Source organism: Phacochoerus africanus, chromosome 11 (assembly GCF_016906955.1).
Source record: "Phacochoerus africanus isolate WHEZ1 chromosome 11, ROS_Pafr_v1, whole genome shotgun sequence".
Classification (NCBI taxonomy): Eukaryota; Metazoa; Chordata; class Mammalia; order Artiodactyla; family Suidae; genus Phacochoerus; species Phacochoerus africanus.
In genome coordinates this window covers 120,463,488-120,490,273 of record NC_062554.1, presented here as the reverse complement: position 1 = coordinate 120,490,273, position 26,786 = coordinate 120,463,488, and the positions used below count along the sequence as shown (strand labels likewise).

General features: G+C 38.7%; 1 protein-coding gene across 1 annotated transcript in view; it reads right to left on the bottom strand.

Moving 5' to 3' along the window:
- AXDND1 (axonemal dynein light chain domain containing 1) overlaps positions 1–26,786 on the bottom strand; it is an 87,670-nt gene that overhangs the window by 31,999 nt on the left and 28,885 nt on the right. Inside the window, exons 10-18 of the mRNA XM_047753938.1 lie at positions 24,276–24,416; positions 22,913–23,017; positions 17,144–17,264; positions 15,285–15,386; positions 14,304–14,467; positions 12,081–12,156; positions 10,733–10,967; positions 9,295–9,496; positions 7,174–7,267 (exon numbers count right to left, since the gene is read on the bottom strand). Coding sequence (XP_047609894.1) covers positions 7,174–7,267; positions 9,295–9,496; positions 10,733–10,967; positions 12,081–12,156; positions 14,304–14,467; positions 15,285–15,386; positions 17,144–17,264; positions 22,913–23,017; positions 24,276–24,416 — 1,240 coding nt within the window. The remainder of the gene's footprint in view (positions 1–7,173; positions 7,268–9,294; positions 9,497–10,732; positions 10,968–12,080; positions 12,157–14,303; positions 14,468–15,284; positions 15,387–17,143; positions 17,265–22,912; positions 23,018–24,275; positions 24,417–26,786) is intronic.

Below are 26,786 nucleotides of genomic sequence, written 5' to 3'. Positions count from 1 at the left end.
TCTTCCTCTTCTTTAGCCTGGTCAAGGGTATTAATCAATTAGGGCCGCCATTTCCACAAATGTGCACCAGGCATCCCAGGGCTTCACAAGGAACTCTCAAGGATACCAAGGGATTTTAAATTCTTAAAGGAAACAGTACTTATATGTGTCAACTGCCAAACATAGGATGAATGTGAAGTGGTTCACACTTTCAACCTTACACTATACCACTTGTGATGACATCCTATCTCTGAAAGCTGGTTTGATTGCAGTTGCAGGGTAAAAACAATTACTGTGTGAAAATTAAGGTAGTTCTGGAAATGAGGATGGAGATGTCCTCTGATTTCAAGGCTGGAGAGGTTGTACAGATCAAAAGCACATACATTACATTGGTAAATAATTCTGATTAAATGAGAATAAAGGATTTTTTAAAGGTGAGATGAGAAGATAAGTAAAATAGGCAAGGGAGATTAAGAGGGAAAAACTCCTAGTTATTGGGAGTTCCCGCATGGCGCAGCGGAAATGAATCTGACTAGGAACCATGAGGTTGCAGGTTGGGGATTCCTGACCTCGCTCAGTGGGTCAAGGATCCGTCTGGCGTTGCAGTGAGCTGTGGTGGAGGTCGAAGACGCAGCTTGGATCCTGTGTTGCTGTGGCTGTGGCACAGGCTGGCAGCTGTAGCTCCGATTTGACCTCTAGCCTGGGAACCTCCATATGCTGCGGGTGCAGCCCTAAAAAGCAAAAAACAAACAAACAAACAAAAACCTCCTAGTTATAAAACAAATAAATCATGAGATGTAATGTATAGCATAGGGGATTCAGTCAATAATATTGTAATACTTTGGTGACAAATGGTAACTGAATTTATCACAGTGACCATTTTGCAATGTACAAAAATATCTAATCACTATGTTGTATACCTAAAACTAATAAGTCAATATACTTCAATTTACAATTAATTAAAAGTTTTTTCTTTCAATGAAGTTAAACTGAGACACAAATTTTACAAAGTTTCTTTGAGCAAACACTAATTTCCATCAGGCAGTGCCAAAACTGAAAAATGGTTAGAAGCTCCCTGTTGGGCAGGAGTTAAGACAGAGATTTCTATAGACAAGACACTGAAGCAAAGCAATTAAAGCTGTAACTTTAATGTTTGCCTTATTTAGGAAAATATAGTTATTTGGCTATTATGATAGCGTTCCTGAGTTTCATTTTTTTCATATTCGAGATCTAGTTGACAGTTTAGAATTTGTTGTTCTTGAGTTTCATTTTCTTAGTTTGTTTACACAGGCTACCAAAGGCACTGGAGCTACCCCAGTCCAATGGCCTGCTTGTTTAACTATTTTAACATGTGTAACTTATTTAAAAGTTACTAATGTTTAGGACATTTAGTATGTTGTTTGAACCTACCTATGTAAAAATGAACTGTGCGGGTTTTTTTGGTTTTTTCTTTTGGTTTTTTTTTTTTTTCGGCTTAGGAGTGTGAAAATACTGGAGCACAAAAGGCAATGAGAACAGAAAGTTTGGGAATCTTTGCAAATGGCGTTTGCTAAGGCTGGGTCTCAGAAATAAGATGCAAAAAACTTTATGAAATGTGAATGTCGACAACTTCTCTTCAATATCCCACCGCCTTTCTCTGCTGAGCTCCTAAGTGTTCTTCTTGGCTTAAATATGATCAACTCTGAAAATACTTTTTAACTTCCACTGGCTTTAATTTACTCCTTATCCCATGTTTCTAGAGTAGTTTGTACATATCTCTATCGTAACTGTTTGCATATCTGTCTCCTCATTTAGTCTGTGAGTCTCTTTAAAGCATGGACCATCATTTTATCCTTCAAATCACACACAGCACTTAGCTGGGAGGAAGTCAACGTTTGTTGAGGAGTTCCCATTGTGGCTCAGCAGTAACAAACCTGACTAGTATCCCTGAGGATGCGGGTTCGATCCCTGGCCTGGCCTCACTCAGTGGGTTAAGGATCCAGCATTGCTGCAAGGTGCAGTGTAGGTTGGAGGTGCGGCTTGGATCTGGTGCTGCCATTGCCATGGCTGTGGTGCAGGCCTATAGCTGCAGCTCCGATTCGACCCCTAAGCTGGGAACTTCCATATGCTGCAGGTACAGCCATGAAAAGAATGAATGAATGAGTGAATAAATAAATAAATAAATAAAGCTTGGCAGTCTATCCTTGTACTAAAACCCGAACCTGGAGTTCCAATAGTGGCTCAGTGGAAATAAATCTGACTAGCATCGATGAGGACGCAGGTTCAATCCCTGGCCTTGCTCAGTGGGTTAAAGATCCAGCATTGCTGTGGCTGTGGTGTAGGCTGGCAGCTGCAGCTCCAATTCAACCCCTAGCCTGGGAACCTCCATATGCTGTGGTGCGGCCCTAAAAAAATAAATAAAATAAAATAAAACCCAAACTTCCCACCTCAAAAGGAAAGGTTGAAAATGACCTAAAACAATCTTAACTAGTGTATTTTTATACCTGAACTAACACATCAGGTAAAGGCAACTCTTCCTGAGAAAGAGTTTAAAAATCCTACTAGATTCTTACAGAAGTCAAAGATATTTCCCCCACTAGTTAAGCCCCTGCTGCTTCTCAGTTAAATTAATTCCTTTTAGAGAATTAGTGAAGTCCCTAAATTATTTTTTTCATACCAGTGGCCTGGATGATATTGTCACTGGAAGAACTCATTTTATTTACATAAAATATTAGTAAATCCTTAGACTATCCCAACAAAATAGAAATTTATTATCTTCATTTCAAAGTTATATTAGATGGAAAAAATAAAAATCATTATAAAAAATAAAAAACAAAGTTATAGTAGAGAGATTAAATGGTAGAATCAAGGTCATGCAATAGGTCATTGGTGAATTTAAAATTAGAATCAAATTAAACACAGAAAAATATCTTTTACTTTCACAAAGATATGTAATCATTTTCTTTCATTAAAATAATTTTTATAATAAACCATAGATTTATTGTGATTCTGATAAAAAAATTCTTAAGAAAAAAGTGGGGTTTTTGGGGTTTTTTGTCTTTTTGCCTTTTCTAGGACCGCTCCCGCGGCATATGGAGGTTCCCAGACTAGGGGTCTATTTGGAGCTGTAGCTGCTGGCCTGCACCAGAGCCACAGCAACGTGGGATCCAAGCCACATCTGCGACCTACACTACGGTTCATGGCAACGCCGGATCCTTAACCCACTGAGCAAGGCCAGGGATTGAACCCACAACCTCATGGTTCCTACTCGGATTGGTTAACCACTGAGCCACAACAGGAACTCCAGAAAAATGTTAAGATGAGTAAGAGTTTTTCTTTTATAAAAAGATTTTTTCTAAATTTACTAAACTTCTTAGGGATGGTAAGTAGCAACTTAGCCATCTCCTAGTTTATGTGAAAAAAAAATGACAGCTAATTTGTCCTTTCAAAATATAATTGATGGTTAACAATGAATAAAAAAAATTATGTTATTGGAAGGTGATTTTGAAAATGGATAGTTGGAAGGACTTCCATCTTGGTGTGATTTCACTCCTGAATACGACACATAGCTCTCTTTTTAAAATTCAAATTTATAAACCTGAAAATCTGGAAGTAAGTTTCTAATTGTTTCAAAATCTTACGAATAAAGTATTTCAATTGGTTGGAATCTTTTGTTGGAATAAAGAAATGCTACACTGCCTAATCTTTATAAGAACAACTGACTGACATAATGGTAGATGGACATATTTACTAATCAATTTTTTTAAATCTTTACATAACAGCTTGATAGAATTGGAAAATGAGTATTGTTATTTAATGAATACAGCCAATAATGCACTTCTTCACTTTTGATTGTTTCTTTGTGAGCTATTATTTCAACGACAGTCCTTAACAAGTATTAAAGTAAATGGAACTTGGAAGCAACCTTCAAATGGCTTTATCACTAAGTATCAACCTGAAATGATAGAAAATTATAAAGTCTACTCAATCACACCAGTTTCTTTAACCATTATTAAACATTAGTTTAAAATACTGTTCATTTCCTCTCTTTTGACTACTTATGTATATTTTACAATGTACAAAACAAGGGCAATAGAGTAATTCTTTCATAGAAGTTAGAAACGGTAAGTTAGATATAATTCACTCAAAGATTTTTTTGCTGACAGAGGTACATTTTAAGAAATATTTGAATAGGAGGAGTTCTCCTGTGGAGCAATGGGTTAAGGATCCGGCACTGTCACTGCAGTGGCTTGGACTGCTGCTGGGGCACGGGTTTGAGTTGTGGGCCAGGAATTTCTACATGCTATGGGTGCGGCCAAAAAAAATTTTTTTTTGAAAATCACTGTTTTATATTGCCAAACAATACAGATTAGATGGAGTAAAGGCATAAAGTATAAAAAATAAAAAAAACACAAAAATTTAAAACCCTGTTAGTAAGAAAATAGATCAGAAAGGAAAATGAATGGTGGGTGAAAAAAAGATTAAAAAAAAAACAACTTTCCCATTTTTAAATACTTATACCAGTTAATATGAATATACACAGGTCCTTGAGGAATTTATAATCTTGCAGTTTAATTACATTATAATCCTACAGTGTTAAAATGGAGAAGTAGGAGTTCCCGTCGTGGCATAGTGGTTAACGAAACCGACTAGGAACCATGAGGTTGCGGGTTCGGTCCCTGCCCTTGCTCAGTGGGTTGACGATCCGGCGTTGCCGTGGGCTGTGGTGTAGGTCGCAGACGCGGCTCGGATCCCGCGTTGCTGTGGCTCTGGCGTAGGCCAGTGGCTACAGCTCCGATTCAACCCCTAGCCTGGGAACCTCCATATGCCGCAGGAGCGGCCCAAGAAATAGCAACAACAACAACAAAAAAGACAAAAGACAAAAGAAAAGAAAAAGAAACTTTCCAATAGTTCTGTATTATAAAAACTGAATTCCATAACATTAAAAATTAAAAATCTTATTCTTTGGAGATAATTCCCAATGGTAAACTGAGTATTTTACCAAAGAAGGGATTAATATAGCAACACTATAAAACACCAACAATGCCAGAATAATTTTCCTTACTCCATTCAAAAAATATTTATTGAGTCCCGCTACGTGACAGGCATTCTGCTACACTTTTTCTTTTTTTTTTAATTTTTTAAAGTTTTACTGAAGTATAGTTGATTTACAATGTTGTGATAATTTCTGCTGTACAACAGTGATTCAGCTTTACATGTATACACATCCACTCTTTTTCAGATTCTTTATCCATACAGATTATCACAGAACATTGGGCCTAGTTCCCTGTATTATTCAGCTGGTCCCCGTCGGCCAGTCATTCCATATACCACAATGTGCATATGCCAACCCCCTTTTCTTCTCAATTTTGGTTGTTTTCTAAGTCATAGAAATGTCTCCCAAGCCTGGGGATCCCCTGGATTCATACTTCCAGTCAATATATTTGCTCCTCAACTCTTAGTGTCTTTATGTTTACAACATGCACATAAATTTCGAGATAATTTTTCATAAGTAATATGTCCATTTAACATGATGATCTATGCATTTTAAATTCCTAATTTAAGCAATACTAAAACTAATTAGGAGTTCCCATCGTGGCTCAGTGGTTAACGAAGCCAACTAGGATCCATGAGGACTCGGGTTCAATCCCCGACCTCGCTCAGTGGGTTAAGGATCCAGTGTTGCCATGAGCTGTGGTATAGGTCGAAGATGCAGCTTGGATCCCGAGTTGCTGTGTCTGTTGTGTAGGCCCAGCAGCTACATCTCCAATTCTACCCGTAGCCTGGGAATTTCCATATGCTGCAGGTGCAGCTCTAAAAAGACCAAATAACAAAACAAAACAAAAAAACCCTAAATTAATTTAATCTATTTTGTAAGATCAAATACTCACATATTGTTTACTTATAATACTCGTCTGTAAATTTAACTATAAGACTAGAGGTAGAACTAAATAGAATAAATCAAGATACCCTTTGGAAATTATTATTTCATGTTGTGCTAGTTAAGAAGTCTACAGGTTCAGTTCTTCGGAATTGCAGGACAATTCTCTTATTTTTTCTAATAACTACAGACCAATAGTATTGTAGCCCTTTCCTCCTAGAAACAGGCTTCTGTCATCCCTTTAGCCAGTCAGGGGCACCAAGATGAATTCTTAAAATGATTAAGGTTATGTAAGGAAAAAATTTCAGTATATTGAATAAAGGATAAAGATAATAATTAAAACTCAAAAACGTTTGATCATCTCTGAAACTTCATTCCAGAGGCAGGAACATACCACATTTAAAAATCCATGGAAAGGAATGTAATTTGGTGCAGCCACTGTGGAAAACAGTATGGAGGTTCCTCAAAAAACTAAAAATAGAATTGCCATATAATCCAGTAATCCCACTCCTGGGCATATCCAGACAAAACTATAATCCAAAAAGATACATGCACACCTATGTTCACAGCAGGACTATTCACATTAGCCAAGATATGAAAACAGCCTAACGTTCACTGACAGATGAATGGATAAAGAAGATGTGGTGTGTGTGGGGGTGTGTGTGTATATTTGTGTATAGACAGATAGATGGATATAGATAGATACACACATTTTATTACTCAGCCATAAAAAAAGAATGAAATAATGCCATTTGCAGCAATAGGGACGGACCTAGAGATTACTATGCTAAGTGAAGTAAGTCAGAAAGAGAAAAACAAAAACCATATGATACGTGGAATCTAAAATATGACATAAATGAACATATCTCTGAAACAGAAACAGACTCACAGAGAGAGCACACTTGTAGTTGCTGAGGGAAAGGTGGGGTGGGGGAGGGATGGAGTGGGAATTTGGAATTAGCAGATGTGAACTATTATATATAGAATTGATAAACAATAATGTCCAACTATAGAGCACAGGAAACTATATAGTCAATAGCTTATGATAAACCTAATGAAAAAGAACATATACATATACATATATATATATATATATGTATATGTATAAAACTGAATCACTTTGCTATATGGCAGAAATTAACAAAATCAATTATATATACTCCAATAAAAATTTTTTTAAAAAAATCTACTGAAAATTATTTGAGTAATTACATTAGGACCCATTCTGCCCTCCCAACCTTCTGCTTCAATTGGATTGGCATGACTTTGTTTTTCCTTGAAGAAAAGCCCCGGTTAAGGCGAAAAACAATTTAACAAATCCTGCAAGTACATACTTGGCGCTGAAGTTCCATGTTACCGTTGTTAATCTCATTGCTTATCTTCAAAAGCCACTGTTGAATCGTGTTAGATACATGTGCTTGGAGTACCCTGAAGGAAAAAGCAAGTCCAAAAAAGGTATGAAAGTAGCCATCAGATAAAAGTTTTATTTGCCTGAGCCTAGTAAACTTAGGGGTTGACAACTGTTTTAAGAATTCAGAGAAAGGTGAATCAAAGCCTCGAATTACCTAGTAGAATGAATGGCTTACTCCCTGACAGCCTTCCTAACCCCAGGTAGGTAGCCAGTGGTATAATGCACTTGGGGAATGTAGATCTTATTTTCAGTGTTTGGTCCACACTATAAAAACTCACACTCACACCCTTCCCATTCACTTCTAGAACCACTGAGGCTACAGAATGAGAATGAATTTATTTTTATTTATTTATTTATTTATTTATTTATTTATTTATTTATTTATTTATTTATTTATTTTTGTCTTTTTGCTATTTCTTTGGGCCGCTCTCGCAACATATGGAGGTTCCCAGGCTAGGGGTCCAATTGGTGCTGTAGCCACTGGCCTACGCCAGAGCCACAGCAACGCAGGATCCGAGCCGCGTCTGCAACCTACACCACAGCTCACGGCAACGCTGGATCGTTAACCCACTGAGCAAGGGCAGGGACCGAACCCGCAACCTCATGGTTCCTAGTCGGATTCGTTAACCTCTGCGCCACGACGGGAACTCCGAGAATGAATTTAAAACCTCTCAAGAGATCAAATTCCAACATGACAGTGTGAGGAGAAAAGGTCACCCATTCCCCAGTGAAACTAGTGAAAATTACTTAAAACAAACAAACAAACAAACAAACCACTGAAAGCCTCTGGAAATGGTTCTAAGGACAGCTGAAGAAGCATCTATTCAACACAATTTATGAAGATTCAGGACAAAAGGCAAGAGTCTATAGAATTTGACTCCTTGCCTTCTCAGCTCAGTGAGGCAGAAACTCCACTCTAGACTGAATACAGGACTCCCAGGAGTTCCCACTGTGGTTCGGTGGAAACAAACCCGAGTGTCCATGAGGACGCGGGTTCCATCCCTGGCCTTGCTCAGTGGGTTAAGGATCCAGTGGCCCTGAGCTGCGGTATAGGCTGCAGAGGCAGCTGGGATCTGGTGTTGGTATGGCTGTAGTGTAGGTTGTGCTGACTTAAAAAAATGCAGAACCTGAAAGTTGAGAGTTAAACTTTATTTGGGGGGAAATCAGGACTTAAGCCCGGGGAACAGCATCTCAGGTAGCCCTGAGAAACCATTCCGAGGCGGTGAGGGAGGAGCTAGGATATATAGGAGCTTTTGTAGCAAAGGGGAAGTAGCAGGAACAGAAGAGGGCTGGGCTCACTGAAATCATTCCTTTAATATGCGCCTCAGCTATGGAGCCACTATCCTGAGTTTTCACGACCTGTAGGAGGACCCAGGCTCTCACCCTTGGAGGTGTCTGCATTCACAGAGGACTGTGAAATGCCTCCCCAAAGAGGCAGGGGGAAAGAATATCAGTATATACAATAAAAGTGAGGGGGAGGTGTGTGCAGCCATGCACACACTTTATAAAAGTTTGTTGCTAGGCTCGTGAGGGTTACTACGAGTCACAAGGAGGAGACATCACCACGAAGGGCTTTCGTGTTATTCGAGACATGAGGAGATGCAAGAGCTGGGCACATAAATTCTCTTCCTAAAAATCTCTGACTATCTGAAGACCTGTTCTTCCAGTTTCCCCAGAGCACAGAGCTCTGCTCAGGGGGTGCCGCGGATCAGCAGCTGTAGTGCCTCATGATTTAACCCAAGTAGAGGCTGATGGCGAGTGCCAACTTCAGTTCACAGCCAACAGCTACAGCGCCAATTCAGACCCTAACATGGGAACTTACATATGTTGCGGGTGTCACTCTGGGAAAAAAAAAAAAAAAAAAAAAAGAATGCAGGACTCCTTCCTCCAGCTCCCAGTTAGAGGGCTTTCTTCCTGGGAGGAATAGGATGTTATGGTTTCTTATTTGACCCCAAATACCCATTGCTGGGACTGGGTATGAGAAAATGCAGCTGAGAAGTGGGGATTCCCTTCTCTCACCCAGCAGAGAGCTATAGGAACTTACAAGCCAGAATCCACATCTATGTACTGTGGAACAGCACCAATAATGTTTAACAATGCATCCAACTGAGATTTCATTTCATCAATTTTTTCATTAAGTCTGTCCCATTCCTCAAGAAGCATTTCAGGAACCTCCACAAGGCTTCCCAGCTTCAAAGAACAGAGTTCAAGAGAACTAATCAAACTTGGAAGAATTTTAGAGAGACCTAGAAAAGTGAGAAAAGCATTCACTTTTAGAAGTATTTCTAAGTCTACTATTTCTGTAGTAAGTTATGAAATCTAATGGGCAGGGGCATATCTTTTTTCTTTTTCTTATTATCCTATAGCTTAATTAGCAGAGAATCTTACAAACTGTAGTTCCTAAATATATATTTAGTGAATAAACACTGTAATCAGTGCTTTTCTGACTGATGGACTATTTCTATGACGACAGTTTTTACTCTGTCTTCTCAGCTGAGACTGAAATGAATTAAACCCAGAAACTATGAACTACAATTTTCTGTTAAAGGTCAGTGAGTCATCCTATTAAGACAAGGATGAAAAACAGTTTCTTGGTGATTATAAGATAGTTAGTAACAGAAACAAGAAGAGACATAGTTCTTGAGTCATGTTTTAGGTCATTTTCCAGGTTTACATGACGTTTGTTTTGGTTGAATAAAGATCAAGTCTAGATCCTAATCTTTGACTGATTACCTGTAAGAGCATGGCAAAATACCCTCTCTATATCTTAGTCTAATGTCATTTTGCATTTAAGAAATGAAAATGCTCCCATCTCAGAGACACATAAAGAGAAATAATTAAAAAGCAAACATTGTCTTGTCCTTGATGAAAATATTTTCACTGCCTTCATCAGTAAACTTTAATCTTTTAGGACTATTCAAAATGATTTATTAATTTCACTCTCATTCATCATTTTGACTTCATTTATTTTAAACCATTTACCGCCTGGTTGCATATGACCATAAATATACTAAAATTCATCAAATCGTATACTATAGATGAATGAATTATATTGTGTGTAATGCTCGGTGCCTTATTTTGCTTGATTTTTTAACTTATATTATTGATTTTAAATATTAAATGTATTGAAAAGAATAATTACTATTAAAATGCTTTATGGTGAGTTCCCGTCTTGTCTCAGCAGTAATGAACGAACCCAACTAGTATCCATGAGGATGTGGGTTCAATCCCTGGCTCCACTCAGTGGGTTAAGGATTTGGCATTGCTGTAAGCTGTGGTGTAGGTCACAAACACAGCTCAGATTCTGTGTGGCTGTGGCTGTGGTGCAGGCAGGCAGTTGTAGCTCTGATTTGACGCCTAGCCTGGGAACTTACATATGCTGCAGGTGCACCCTAAAAAAAAATCAAAAAATAAAATAAAATAAAATAAAATAAAATGCTTTATGCTGTCAAGCCATCTAATTATCATTATCATTTTTTTACCATTATCACCATTTATTCTTATTTCAAATTCTTTGTAGAGTCTTGCTATGCTTTTCATAATTTCCTCCATGTGCTTCTGCTCTGATGGTATCTTCCCCTCCATACTTTTATGGCGATTAAATATCCCAAGCCCAATATCTGCCCAGTTTTCCTGTAAATGCTTAATGATGTTTAGAGAATCATATTTTGACACTAGAAGATCCCCAAAAAACTTGTCATTGTCTTCAGTCAGTATCTAGAGAGTGAAAGAGAGATGAGGAAATTAGCACATTATTCACTAATGATTTCATCAAAGTCTATTCAGGTGACTCCCAATTATTTTGAAATTACATATCCTATTATTATTTTTCATACCATTCCTTTATATGACACACATTTTACTATCAAAATTAAAGTGAATTTAAATTAATTTTGATACTCTATATAACCAACCCATAGTATACCAGGATGAAAATAACTTTTTTTTTTGTCTTTTTGCCTTTTCTAGGGCTGCTCCCGCGGCATACGGAGGTTCCCAGGCTAGGGGTCTATTTGGAGCTGTAGCTGCCAGCCTATGCCAGAGCCACAGCAATGCGGGATCCGAGCCACGTCTGCAACCTACACCACAGCTCAGGGCAATGCCAGATCCTTAACCCACTGAGCAAGGCCAGGGATTGAACCCACACCCTCATGGTTCCTAGTTGGATTCGTTAACCAGTGAGCCATGACGGGAACTCCCCAGGATGAAAATAATTATATTAAATCCTGTGTAGGTTAAAAAAAAAAATCAACAAGCATTAAGTCTCAGAGAGCAGAGGATGTTTAATTACTATTTGCTTTGGTAAGATGTAACATTTCTGTTTACATGATTCCTGTGAAAGTTCCTAGATTGTATAGGTTTTTGTTTGTCTAACCTGAAGTCTAAATCAATCACTGAGCAAGGCCAGGGATCAAACCTGAAACCTTATGGTTCCTAGTTAGATTTGTTAACCACTGCACCACGATGGGAACTCTTTTTTGCCTTTTCTTGAGCTGCTCCTGCGGCTTATGGAGGTTCCCAGGCGAGGGGTCTGAGCCGCGTCTGCGACCCACACCACAGCTCATGGCAACGCTAGATCCTTAACCCACTGAGCAAGGCCAGGGATTGAACCCACAACCTCATGGTTCCTAGTCGGATTCGTTAACCACTGCGCCACAATGGGAACTCCAAGAGTATTTTTAAAAAGCCCCTGTAGTCCTGATGCTTCTTTGTCTTTTATAAGACTTAGTCTGGCATTTTCAAAGAATGAAATGTGACTCAGTGAGGAGTGAGGAGTAGCAAGTTTACAGATAGCATTTTGGTTACCGATTGTTTATTAGAAAGTCTTACCTCTAGCCACTGTTTGAAGTCTAGAACAACTGATTCAGATACATTTTCTTTATTAGGGGATAAAATGTTTTTTCCACTAAAAAAGGAAAAACAGCAAGAACATGGCCTCAGAATAAGATATAAACAAAGAAAATTATGAATCCACTCATATATAACAACTAATGTTATGTTTCTCACCAATGATCTTCCAGTAATGCCTTCTAGGTTCAGCCTCTCTCTCTTGGGCATTCATCTTGAAATTTATAAATATAAATTCAGACCAAAATCAGACCTGAGTAAGCAAGTTACAGGGTCAGAGGCCATGAAAGTATTAAAAAGGTGGTCTCTGAGTCCTTAGCATTCAAAATTAGGTCATCATAAGAGTAACTCCTGTTGAACACAGCTGCCAAAACAATATGTAAATAGAGAGGAAGCCCAAAGAATAATCAAGACTCAACAGTTAGGTCAGGAGCCCCACCTTCTGGTAAGAAAGCATTTCCTTCAATATCTTTGGAAGTATCACATGAAGAAAGCTCTTGGTAAAGAAGTTCTTGAGGAGAAAAGAAGAGAACCACTGCCACCTGTGCTCCCCTCCCAGCAGAATCAACAATTGGTAGAGCGGGCAATGGCACAGCAACCAGCCTGGAAAATGTACCACTTCAGCTCCCACACCTTCCAAATCTACTAATTGGGAAACTTCTCAGAGGATGAAAAACTGAGGCCACTGTTCTCAATTTGAGATGGGAATGGTACCTAAATGTGCTTTCTCAACAGAGAAAGCATCTTTAAGTTTAAAAAATAAAGTTGTAGAAATCACAGGGTCCAGTCTGCATTCAAAGTATAGATAAATTCCCACTAACCTTGTCTGTGATTTGGTCATCCAGCCTCCACTTAAATACTTTATAAGCAGCCTCTTCTATTGTCAGTTTTCTAACTGTTACAAAGCATAAATAATGTCCAATCCAACCCTTGTAAGTGCCAGCCATTGATTCCACATCTCTGCACCTGCCCTATGCTACAGACCTTGCAAATGGATCCTGATATTCAAGTTTGCCAAAAGCAATGATATGAGTTAATTTTTTTTTGGCTGTGTCCATGGCATGTGAAAATTCCCAGGCCAGGGATAGAATCGTGACCTGAGATGCTACAGCGACAATGTCAGATCTTTAACCCACTGCACCACAGGGACCTCCATAAATTGATTTTTAAAAAGAGAGGAGGATGGAGTTCCCGTCGTCGTGGCGCTGTGGTTAATGAATCCGACTAGGAACCATGAGGTTGGGGGTTCAACCCCTGGCCTTACTCAATGGGTTAAGGATCCGGCATTGCCGTGAGTTGTAGGTCGAAGACGCGGCTCAAATCCTGCAGTACTGTGGCTCTGGCATAGACCAGCAGCTACGGCTCTGATTTGACCCCTAGCCCGGGAACCTCCATATGCAGCGGATGCGGCCCCAGAAAAGACAAAAAAAATAAATACATGAAATAAAATAAAAAGAGAGGAGGAGTTCCCATCATGGCTCAGTGGTTAACAAACCCAACTAGGATCCATGAGGATGTGGGTTCAATCCCTAGCCCTGCTCAGTGGGTTAAGGATCCGGCATTGCGGTGAGCTGAGGCGAAGGGCGCAGATGCGGCTCGGATCCCGTGTTGCTGTGGCTGTGGTGTAGACTGGCAGCTACAGCTCCAATTTAACCCCTAGCCTGGGAACCTCCATATGCTGCAGGTGCAGCCCTAAAAGGACAAAAGACAAAAAAAATAAAAAATAAATAAAAAAACAGAGAGGAAAGAAAAGATAAAAAGAGTTGGACTTAATGGAGGCAGCAGCAGTTGGGTAGAGGGATAAGATGATCAGAAATGATTAGAACTAGATACTCTCCTCGCTCAGTGGGTTAAGGGTCCAGAGTTGCCATGAGCTGTGGTGCAGGTCGCAGATGCGGCTCAGATCCCGTGTTGCTGTGGCCGTGGCGTAGACCAGCAGCTGTAGCTCCACGTCGACCCCTAGCCTGGGAACTTCCACATGCTGAGGGTGCGGCCCTAAAAAAGCCAAAAAAAAAGAAATAGATATTCCTATTCAAGCCCCTGCAGGACTGTGTCCTTGCAATGACAGCAGATTACCTTGCCAAAATCAATGTCAAAGTAATTACAAGGTAAGAGAGATAGAGAAAAAGAGAGAGAGGAAGAACTGAACTGAGTTATCAAACATGATGTAGTATAACCAGAAAAACAAGTTTCTTAGAGACCCACCTATCATTTCTGAAGAAGTGCTGCCATTTGACAAGGCCATCCTTAATGCTTTGCAAGTTCTTCTTTACAGACTCTTCATTTTGTTCCACTTCTTGTTTAAATTTATTAACCAAGTTTCTCCACTTCTGTGTCAATTTCTGCAATAGCGCAAGGTCTGCAGTATCCTGGACAAAATGCATGGAATTAAACCACTTATTCATTTATTCATGTAACAAACATTTACTACCATACACCAGGCCATTATTAATAATATGAGAGACATTCATAGAAAATAAATCCAAAACTTGAAAAGATACTCCTCCTGCAAAGTATCAGTGACACAATTACACAGTTCCTTTGGTGGTGAATTTTCCACAGTAAAAAGAGTATTAGGAACAAGATTTTCTCCTTTGCAACATGAGCCAATTTCCTCATAGGATGTGGCAGGTAGTACAGCAAGTGGAAAGAGGAGGAATTTCAAAGCCAAACTACAAAAAGTAAACCCCTGCCATTCACTGGCTAGGTAAACTTGGGGGATGTTATTTAACTCAAGATTAATTTTTCTTATGCATAAAATAAAGACCCTAATCTATATCCCACAGGATTGTTATCAGAATTAAATGAAATGGCCAGTGTAAATGCTTTGGTTCTAGAAACATACTAAATGCCATGTCCTTCTTTTTCAACCTGGTAGGCTCACTATTTTTTCCCATAAAAATGCATAGAATGCATCAATAATGCAACTATTTCAATGAACACAGCTCTATTTTTGTTTAAGCACTATAACTCTGTAACATGTGCGATGTTATTAAATTGCTTAAATAGCTCTAATTAGGATAGAAGACAAACATAAAAAAGAGACTTTATTTGCTTTTCCTTGGATTTTTCATTCTTCCCACAATAAAGCACAAATATTAAACTATATTTAAAATTTAATCTATAAATTAACAAAGGAGTCTTATAGTCTCAACCCGTAACAGACTTAGGTGAACTGAGCTTTACCTTAGTTGACAGCAATATGATGAAATGCTTAGCATATTTACTCCAGCCTTTTTCATTGAGGTAAAGTCTTTTAGCCAATATGATTTTATTTCTTTCAATAACCTATTTTTAAAAAGTACAAAAATTAGGAACCTAAAACATTAACAAACCACTATGATACATAGTAAACTAAACCTAAACCAATATCACATATCAATTTTTTCAGTGCATCATTAATTCAATCACAATTTCTTATTTAAGTCACAAACTAATTTGAATCACAAATTCATGTTTTCTAAAATTACTGAACTGGAACCAAATTGAATACAGTATATAACAGAGGATCTCAAACGATTTTATCTCAAAACATCTGTACCCTCTAAAAAATTACAGAGAACTCCAAAAAGCTTTTGTTTATATGGATTATATCTATTATTATTTATTGCATTGGAAATTAAAACTGAGATGATTTAAAATACATTTAATTCACTTAAACATTAGTAAACCCATTATATATCGTAACATAGTTTTTTATGAAAAAAATAACTATTTCCTTTCTTTCTTTCTTCTTCTTTTTTTTTTTTTGGCAGAACCCATGGCATGTGGAAGTTCTCGGGTCAGGTACTGAACCAGCACCATAGCAGCGACAATGCCAAATCCTTAACCACTACGCCACCACGAAACTCCCAACAATATCCCTTTAAAAATTCATCAAAATGGGAGTTCCTGTCGTGGCTCAGTGGTTAACGAATCCGACTAGGAACTATGAGGTTGCAGGTTCCATCCCTAGCCTCGCTCGGCGGGTTAAGGATCTGGCGTTGCCATGAGCTGTGGTGTAGGTTGCAGACTCGGCTCAGATCCGGCACTGCTGTGGCTGTGGCGTAGGCCAGTGGCTTCAGCTCCAATTAAACCCCTAGCCTGGGAACCTCCATATGCCACAGATGTGGCCTTAGAAAAAGACAAAAAAAAAAAAACATCAGAATGGAATATTTGTGTCCTAGATGATATCTGACCATTCCAGAGGAAAACAGGACAAAAAATGAATCTGCAGAGGGTCATAATTTGCTATTAATACTATAAGTCTCAGATGTGAAATCAGGCACCCGACCAGTAAACATTTTAGAAAAACAGAATATTGTTCCACTTTGCTACTTTCCTAGAGCATCACTAGAATGGTCCACAGGCTGCCATGTTTCAATACGGTTGTCATACTGGGTACCAAGGCAATAGAACCAAAGTAAGTTATCCAGTGATCTTAATATGCTTAGATTATGTTTTAGATTATGTTTCAAAAAAAAAACCAAAAAAACGTTTTTCTTAGTTTATTAACAGTATAAAGTTGAAACACATTCATATGCAACAGAAAAAGAATTCCTGCTCATACTTCATAGGTTCTAATGGAAAAAAAAAAAAAGATCCCTTAATTGGGCAATAGAGAAGAAACAAAGAAAAATTTTAACTTTTTTTCAAGGCCCATAATAGAATAGCTGCATTATTCATCAATTAAATATAAATCTTCATCTTTTAATTTTCTATCTAGATTATTGACAATTGTAAAATGAAACTTTATTCAGTCAAAAAAAGAAATTTTGGGAGTTCCTGTCCTGGCTCAGCGGTTCACAAACATGACTAGCATCCATGAGGACGTGGGTTGGATCCTTGGCCTTGCTCAGTGGGTTAAGGATCCGGCGTTGCCATGAGCTGTGGTGTAGATTGCAGATGCAGCTCGGATCTGGCATTGCTGTGACTGTGGAATAGGCGGTGGCTGCAACTCCAATTTGACCCCTAGCCTTGGAACCTCCATGTGTCATGGGTGTGGCCCTAAAAAGACAAAAAAAAAAGAAAAGAAAAAAAGAAATTTTGATTCCAGATGAATTAACCTTTATGGACAAGTCATATGTGGCTGAGCTCCAGACATCTCTTTCCATCATTAATTGTTTAATATCACTCTCCATTCTTCCTCTTTGTAATGTATATAAGTCATGATATTCTTCTACAATTCTGAAAGAAAAATTAATAAACAGCTACATAAATACCTATTAAAAAATAACTTTGTTCTAAAATAAGCATTTTAGAAAATAGCTTTGTTTTAAAATAAGTTTTAAAGCTTTAAAACTCATCATAGAGTAATTATGGTATAATTGCTCGATATATTAGTAAAACTAATATACAATGAAAAAGAAGATAAAACATTCACGTTTCGTTTATAAATCTAACAAAGGTCTTAAAGTAAAAGGTTCAATATATCATTCCCTGCTCCAAACACTTTTCATCATATTCTTTATTTACTAGAATAAATTATACCATGGCATTCTAATGGTATAACACTATATTAATGAAAAATTTAGAATACAAGTAGCAGTAATATAGCTGCTTTTAGACTTTTATGTCATAGAATTCAGAATTCTTTATTAAAAAGATACAATGGCACAAAGACCAAGAATTGTGAGCCACTATATTTTTAAATTTTAATATGTCATTAGTATAAGATTTAAAGAAATTCTGTACCAATCAAAAGCTTAAATATAATTTTTTTTTCTTAAACCATTTTTCTTCATGCCTACCAGAACATACTTTTCTTTCTAACTTACACTGAAGTTTCTTTTAGAATTAAAAGATTTTTTTTTTTTTGCTTTTTTTTTTAGGGCCGCATTCACGGCATATGGAGGTTCCCAGGCTAGGCGTTGAATTGGAGCTGCAGCCACCGACCTACGCCACAGCCAGAGTAACATGGGATCCAAGCCACGTCTGCGACCTACACCACAGCTCACGGCAACGCTGGATCCTTAACCCACTAAGCAAGGCCAGGGATCGAACCTACAACCTCATGATTCCTAGTCGGATTTGTTAACCACTGAGCCATGATGGGAACTCCGAGAATTAAAAGCCTTTCTGAGATTAAATGCAAACACAGAAGTTGTAAAGTAACTGGTAGCCTTTCATAAACCTTTTGAAGCACTTCCTCCTAAGTAATACTAACTTTTCTGTAAGAGTTAAAGGTCAATGACATAAAATTCTTCTAACTTTGGTGAAAGCCATGAACCATCAACATCAATTCTTAAAGCTTATTCTATTTAGAGGCTTTCACTTGTTAAAAAAAAAAAAAACTGAGAAAAAATTAATCACCCTAGGTAGCACATAGATAAATATATGTATAAAATTTCAATAAGCTACAACCTTAAGAATTATGTACCTTACTATCTGAAAGACCTCAATTTTATTTATGTGTGTATTTATTTATTTATTTATGTCTTTTGTATTTTTAGGGCCGCACCCACAGCACATGGAGGCTCCCAGGCTAGGGGCTGAACAGGAGCCGCAGCTGACGGCCTACGCCACAGCCACAGCAATGTGGGATCCGAGCCACGTCTGCGACCTACACCACAGCCCATGGCAACACAGGATCCCCACTGATCAAGGTCAGGGATGGAACCTGCATCCTCATGGATGCTAGCCAGACTCATTTCTGCTGAGCCACAACGGGAACTCCCTGAAAGACCTCAATTTTAAAAAGGGCGTTACTGATCCTTGTTTATAATAGCAAAAGAAAAAATTCAGAAACAACCTTAATGTCCAACAACAAGGGATTGGCCAAATAAAATACATAATGTAGCTCTATGAAGAAAATACTCTGTACCTAATTAAATACCATGTTTTTGTTTTTGTTTTGCTTTGCTTTTCATGGCCGCACCCACAAAACATGGAAGTTCCCAGGCTAGGGGTCAGATCGGAGCTGTAGGTGGCAGCCTAAGCCACAGCCGCAGCGATGCAGGATCCAGACCATGTCTTCAACCTACACCATAGCTCATGGCGATGCCAGATCCCAACCCACCGAGCAAAGCCAGGAGTCAAACCCACATCCTCATGGATACTAGTTGGATTTGTTTCCACTGTGCCACAACGGGAACTCCAAGATCATGTTCTTAATATTCTGAAACATAGGGAAAAAATGTGTGTACAACATAAAATAAGAAAACCCAAATGATAATACCATTTATTTAGTTTGATCTCATTTTTATTAAAAATATGTATATAAAAGAAAAATATATTAAAATATTAATAGTAGGAGTTCCCAGAGTGGCTCAGCAGAAACAAAACCGACTAGTATCCATGAGGATGTGGGTTCAATCCCTGGCCTTGCTCAGTGGGTTAGGGATCCTGCACAGCCATGAGCTGTGGTGTAGGTCACAAACGCAGCTCAGCTCCTGCATTGCTGCGGCTGTGGTGTAGGCCAGCAGCTGCAGCTCCAATTTGACCCCTAGCCGGGGAACTTCCATATGCCACTAAAAAGCAAATAAAATAAAGTAAAACATTAATAGCAGTTAACTCTAAAAGAAAGAATTATGAATGCTCTTTATTTTCTTATTCATATGCTTCTACATTTTCCAAATTTTCAACAAAATAATTAGTTTAAAAAATATATTAGAGTTCCCACTGTGGCACAATGGGGTTGACAGTGCCTCTGGAGCACCAGAACACAGGTTTGATACTTGGCCTCAACCAGTGGATTAAGGATCTGATGTTGCCAGACCTGCAGCATCAGTCAAAACTGCTTCTTGGATCTGATCGTGGGCCCAGGAACTCCATATGCTGTGGGATGGCAAAAAAAAAAAAAAAAAAAAAAAAAAAGAAAGAAAGAAAAAAGAAAGAAAGAAAGAAAAAAAGTATTATCAGAGTTCCCGTCGTGGCTCAGTGGTTAACGAATCCGACTAGGAACCATGAGGTTGAGGGTTCAATTCCTGCCCTTGCTCAGTGGGTTAACGATCCGGCGTTGCCATGAGCTGTGGTGTAGGCCGCAGACGCGGCTCGGATCCCACATTGCTGTGGCTCTGGTGTAGGCTGGCAGCTACAGCTCTGATTACACCCCTAGCCTGGGAACCTCCATGTGCCGCACGAGCGGCCCAAGAAATAGCAAAAAGACAAAAAAAAAAGTATTATCTATAATTTCTAATCACACAGAAAAAAACTGAACCATCCTACTTCAAAATCAATGTTTAAAGAAAATGAGATTTTTTTTTTTCCCCTCTCTTTTCTTTCACTTCTCTCTGCTTTTAGAAGATGTTTTAAGAGTTCCCGTCGTGGCTCAGTGGTTAGCAAATCCAACTAGGAACCATGAGGTTTCAGGTTCGATCCCTGGCTTTGCTCAGTGGGTTAAAGATCCGGCATTGCCATGAGCTGTGGTGTAGATCCTGCGTTGCTGTGGCTCTGGCATAGGCCGGCGGCTACAGCTCTGATTGAACCCCTAGCCTGGTAACCTCCATGTGCCGCAGGAGACGTCCTAGAAAAGGCAAAAAAAAAAAAAAATTGAAGATGTTTTATTGTTACGGTGATTAACACAAAAGAGGTTCTAGTTTATTTTCTTAAGTTCATTCAGCAAATATCTGTTTAGTGCCTACTATATAAACTGAATGGATTCATTTAGGAAGTGAATATAGAAAGAGGAAAGATCCAGGGAATAAGTGCACCGGCATTTAGAAATCGGGTGAGATGAAGACATAAAGAACGAACTTACAGTTACCAAAGGGGAAAGGAGGTAGGGAAGGGATATATTAGGAGTTGGGATTAGCAGGTACAAACAACTATATGTAAAATAAACAACAAGGTTCTACTGTATAGGACTATATTCAATATCCTGTGACAAACCATAATGGAAAAAATATGAAAAATAATATGTATATACACGTATAACTGAATCACTTTGCAGTATACCAGAAACTAACACATTATAAATAAATAAACTATACTGAAATACATATACTTAAAAATAAATAAATAGAAATTGATGAGACGAAAGGAAACTATAAGGGATACATCACTACGAAGGAGCCAACAGTGAAGCAGAAAGAAAACTAGGAGAGCATAAAATACTGAGACATTGCCGTACGTAAAAGCAACTGGTCAGTTACGACAAATGCTGCTGCTAAGTCAAGTGAAATGAGAACTAAGAACTGACCCTTGGATTTAGCAATATGAAAGTCACTGGCAACTTTGACAAGTGCAGGCTGGTGCAAAGGAGGGGTGAAAGCCAGATTGGAGTGGGTTCAAGCGATAATGGGAGGACAGAAAGCAGAGATACTAAGTATGACCACTTTTCAAGAAGTCTATTGTTAGAGGAGCAGAGAAAGGGGGCCATAGCTAGAAGAGGGTGTGTTGTCCTAAGAGACTTGAGAGTCTTTAAGTTTGGTTTTTGGGTTTGGGGGATTTTGTTTCCTTTTGTTGTTTTTTTAAGAGTGATTATAGCATACGTGTCTCGTCTTCGACCTAAACCACAGCTCTTGGCAACACCAGATCCTTAAATCACTGAGTGAAGCCAGGGATCGACTACACAACCTTATGGTTCCTAGTTGGATTTGTTTCCGCTGCACTACGATGGTAACTCCCCTTGCATTTTCCAATTTTCTTATAAGGCACATGTGCTGCTTCTGTAATAATATTTTTAATCAACTAAATAAGAAATTAAACTACAATTAAACATATCTTTTGCTATACACTCAAGAGCTTCCTAGTAATCAGAACTCTAACAGAAAATGAAATAGATTATGAAAATGAAATAGAATAAAGGTCAGCAAACTACAGCCTACAGGTCAAACCTGGCCCACCACTTGTTTTTGTATAGCACATGAGCTAAGAATTTTAATTTTTAATTTTTTACATATTTACTTCTTATATTTAATAATGATTAAAAACAATAAGAGAATAATCTGTCACACATAGAAATGCTAAAAATCCAGGAAGTTCCCGTCATGACACAGCAGAAACGAATCTGACTAGGAACCGTGAGGTTGCGGGTTAGACCCTTGGCCTCTCTCAGTGGGTTAAAGATCCGGTGTTGCCTTGAACTGTGATGTAGGTCGCAGATGCGGCTCGGGTCATGCGTTGCTATGGCTCTGGCGTAGGCTGGCAGCCATAGCTCCAATTCGACCCCTAGCCTGGGAACCTCCATATGCCGTGGCTGTGGCCCTAAAAAGACAAAAAGACCCTCCCAAAAAAGGTTATAAATTCAGATTTCAGTGTCAATAAATAAAGTTTTATTGGAACACAGCTAGTTCTGGTATTGTCCATGGCTGCTTTTGCACTATAATGGCACATATTACAAAGGCAGAGTTGATTGAGTAGTTGTATTAGAAACCATATCTCACCTTTATAGAAAGTCTGCTAACCCCTAAAATAGCATAAAAATGTTAGGACCATGGTAAATTCAAAAAAACGAATTAAAATCTAAAAAAGAACTAGACTCACACTACTAACTAGGAAAATGCAAATAAAAATCAGATACATTTTTCTATCAAACACTGATATAACATATGGGCAAAAGAGAAAGCTCATCTCAGATTAGAGGATGTACTGATACCACTACTTTGTGGGGGCTTTGTAATATCCAGCCAGACAAGGCTATGCATATCCTATGACCCAGTAATTTTAGTCCTAGGTATATCCCACTGGAAAATTCTCACACAAGGAGACACAAGATGCGCTGTATTGCAACAGCACGTGGAGGAGTTAATATATGCAATCAACTTTACATATATTAACTCCTTCAGGCACTGTTATAATTAAAGAAAAAAACTTTAAGTGTTCCTATAAAATTTTATGTCTTGAAATAAGGTATGAAGCAAATACAACATAATGGCTAACATTTGGTAACTCACTTGGCATTCTTTTCAGCATCTAAAAGAGCTTGTGCCAAATCCTTGTGGGCCTTCTCTGCTTCCTTTGTTAATTTTACATCATGTGCCCGAACCAGACACAGCTCCCTGAAATAAAGAAAATAAATTTAATATTCATAATTGAAGACTTTAAAAAAGTTTCTAGAAAATTAAAAATAAAAGGAGTTACCATCGTGGTGCAGTGGTTAATGAATCCGACTAGGAACCATGAGGTTGCAGGTTCGATCGATCCCTGGCCTTGCTCAGTGGATTAAGGATCCGGCGTTGCCGGGAGCTGTGGTGTAGGTCGCAGATAAGGTTCGGATCCCGCGTTGCTGTGGCTCTGGTATAGACTGGCAGCTACAGCTCCGATTGGACCTCTAGCCTGGGAACCTCCATATGCCGTGGGAACAGCCCAAGAAATGGCAAAAAGACTAATAATAATAATAAATAAATAAAAAAGTTTCTACCCAGGAAATCAGATGTATATACAGGAATCTTCTTAGTAATCACGTGTAGATCTCTTCCAAGTTTTTCAACCTTACAAACCAAACTGAAATCTAGTGTTCATTATTCAGATGGACTCTTAACCAGGTTTGGCAATGGAATAAGACTGGCTAGGAACAGGCAGAAAGAGGATCTGGAGGATTCTCTAGAGTGGACTGAAGGCAGATGCTCGTAGGCAAAGCCTTAAGGCCCCTCTACCCTGCCCTCTGACACAGCCTATCTTCTTCATTCTTGCCACTGTATCTTGCCACAAGGTTAGATGATCACTAAATGTGACTGCTATTTAGTGCTTATTCTCTTTGGGATTTGAACCTCAACAGCCATAATCACAGCACTGCTTTGTAAGCCAGATTAAGATAAACCTCGCTATCCTGGCAGGAAGAACAAGAGTCTTTTCCCTTTCAAATACACACAGAACTCTAGTTTTGTGTGGACCTGCACAACCCATGTCTCTACATCTCTATTCAGGCCTTTCTGTTCTCTTGCTAAACATGAAAAGAGAATGAGAAAGTCCTGACATTTGACCATTCTACTTTCCCTGAATATTTTTTTAATCTCTTTAGAAGAGCTTTGATACAGAGTTCCCATTGTAGCTCAGAGGGTTACGAACCTGAACAATATCCAGGACAACAGGGTTCGATCCCTGACCTCACTCAGTGGGTTAAGGATCAGGCATGGCTGTGAATTGCGGTGTAGGTCGCAGATGCAGCTCGGATCTTGCGTTGCTGTGGCTGTGGTTTAGGCCTGGAGCTCCAATTTGACCCCTAGCCTGGGAACTTCCTATGCAGCAGGTGCAGCCATAAAAAGCAAGCAGAAAAAAAAAAAAAGAGAGAAGACCTTTGATAAGCACAGTTTTTACCTGGTCAGTTCCTCAATAACATTCTTAAAATTGTACAATTCTTCTAAAATGCGCTGGTCCATCATTCGCTGAGTTACCATGTCTTTGTAGAAGTCAATCATCTGCCGGGCGATTTGGTCGAGCATTTGCACATACCGCTCTCTGCGTGAGAAAGAAGGAAAACAAGGTGTCATGCAGAAGAAAAGGAAAAAGGAGCCAGAAAATACATGAGAAAGTTCTGTTAGGGAAAAAATGAATAGACACTCACAAAAGATATGTGGGAAAAACAAGGCTGAAAAAGAAAAGGATCCAGGCTGTGAATTCCTGCCATGTTCATACAAGTGAATGAACTGTGGAGAACTTGAACTAGTCATGATTATTTGGAATATAATGTCTGAGGTGTAAAACAAAATAAGGACTTCTTTTATTTCTTCTTCTAATTATAAACTCTAAGAGAATATAAACTATATTATATATTTATACATTTAAGACCATCTAACAGAGTGCCTTGAACATAGCGGAATTTTTATAAATGGTATTTTTATTTTTTTTTTTTGTCTTTTCTAGGGCCGCACCTGCAGCATATGGAGGTTCCCAGGCTATGGGTCCAATCGGAGCTGTAGCTGCCGGTCTACACCTCAGCCACAGCAACGCCAGATCCGAGCTGCATCTGCGACCTACACCACAGCTCACAGCAAGGCTGGATCCCTAATCCACTGAACAAGGCCAGGGATTGAACCCACAATCCCATGGTTCCCAGTCAGATTCGTTAACCACTGAGCCATGACGGGAATGCCTATAAATAGTATTTTTGATAAATAAATTCATGTATAAAATCATTTTTCTCAAATTGACCAAAATGTAAAAAGAGACCAACTATTTAAAAATAAACAATAAACAAAGCCTCGGAGTTCCTGTTATGGTGCAGCAGAAACAAATATAATTAGCATCCATGAAGACTTGGGTTCAATCCCTGACCTCACTCAGCAGGTCAGCAGTCTGGCGTGGCTGTGGCTGTGGTGTATGCCAGCAGCTGCAGCTACAATTCGAGCTGGGAACTTCCATATGCCACAGGTGTGGCCATTAAAAAATAAATAAATAAATAAACAAATAAATAAATAAATGAGAAGGAAAGAAGGGACTTATTCTGAGGATTTTTAGAGTATAAAATTAAGATTAGCTAGTAAAAGTTATAGGAAAGTAGATATTATGCTTATATAAAAAATGGTGTTTAGGAGTTCTCCTGTGGAACAGCAAGTTAAGGATTTGGCATTGTCACTGCACATCTTGGGTCACTGATGTGGCGCAGGTTCAATCTATGGCCCAGGAACTTCCACATGCCATAGGCATGCCCCCCCCCCCCAAAAAAAACGAAGGTGCTTAAACTTTTTATTATGTGAAATTTGATACACAAAGTAACCTGGGCAACATAAATGAGAAATCACTGATGGAATGACTATCAGGGAATACTATAATTTTTATTGAGATTTATAATTTATATGCCATAAAATTTACCCTTTTAAAGTGTATAATGAAGTATTTAGTACATTTACAAAGTTGTGCAACATTCAGCATTATCTAATTCTGGAGTATTTTTATCATCGCAAAACACTTTTTTTTTTTTTTTGGCTGCACCTGCAGCATACAGCAATTCCTGGGCCAGGGATCAAACTGTGCTACAGCTATAACCAAAGCCACTGCAGCTGTAATGTCAGATCCTTAACTCACTGAGCAGGAAGGAACTCCCTCAAAACACCTCTCCAGTCTTTCTCTCAGTTCCTATAACTGCTCATCTACTTTCTGTCTAGATTTGCCTCTTTGGACATTTCATATACATGGAATCATATAAGAAGTGATCTTTTGTGAGTAGCGTCTTTCACTTAGCATAATGTTTTCAAGGTTCTCCCATGAAACATCACATATCACAGTACTTCACTCATTTTCATGGTCGAAATATGCATTTGTCAAAACCCAGAGAACTGTATAACACAAGAATAAATCTGGCTGGGGGAAAAAATGTAATTGTAATGTATACATGTAAGGATAACCTGACCCCCTTGCTGTACAGTGGGGAAAAAAAAAAAGAATAAATCTTAATGTAAACTATGAACTTAAATAATAATATTGATATATTGGTTCATTAATTATAACAAAGGTACCACATTAACACAGGTGTTAATAATAAGGGAAACTATACATGGAGAGAAGGGTGTATATGGAAACTCCGTATTATCTGTTCAATTCTTCTGTAGATCTAAAACTATTCTTAAAATGAAACTTTCATTTTTCAAAAGAAAGTCATGTGAGCACATTTTTTTAAAAATAGGGAGTTCCCATCGTGGCACAGGGGAAACAAATCCAACTAGGAACCCTGAGGTTGTGGGTTCGATCCCTGGCCTCGCTCAGTGGGTTAAGGATCCAGCATTGCCATGAGCTGTGGTGTAGGTCGCAGATGTGGCTTGGATCCCACGTTGCTGTGGCTCTGGCATAGGCCGGTGGCTACAGCTCCAATTAGACCTCTAGCTTGGGAAC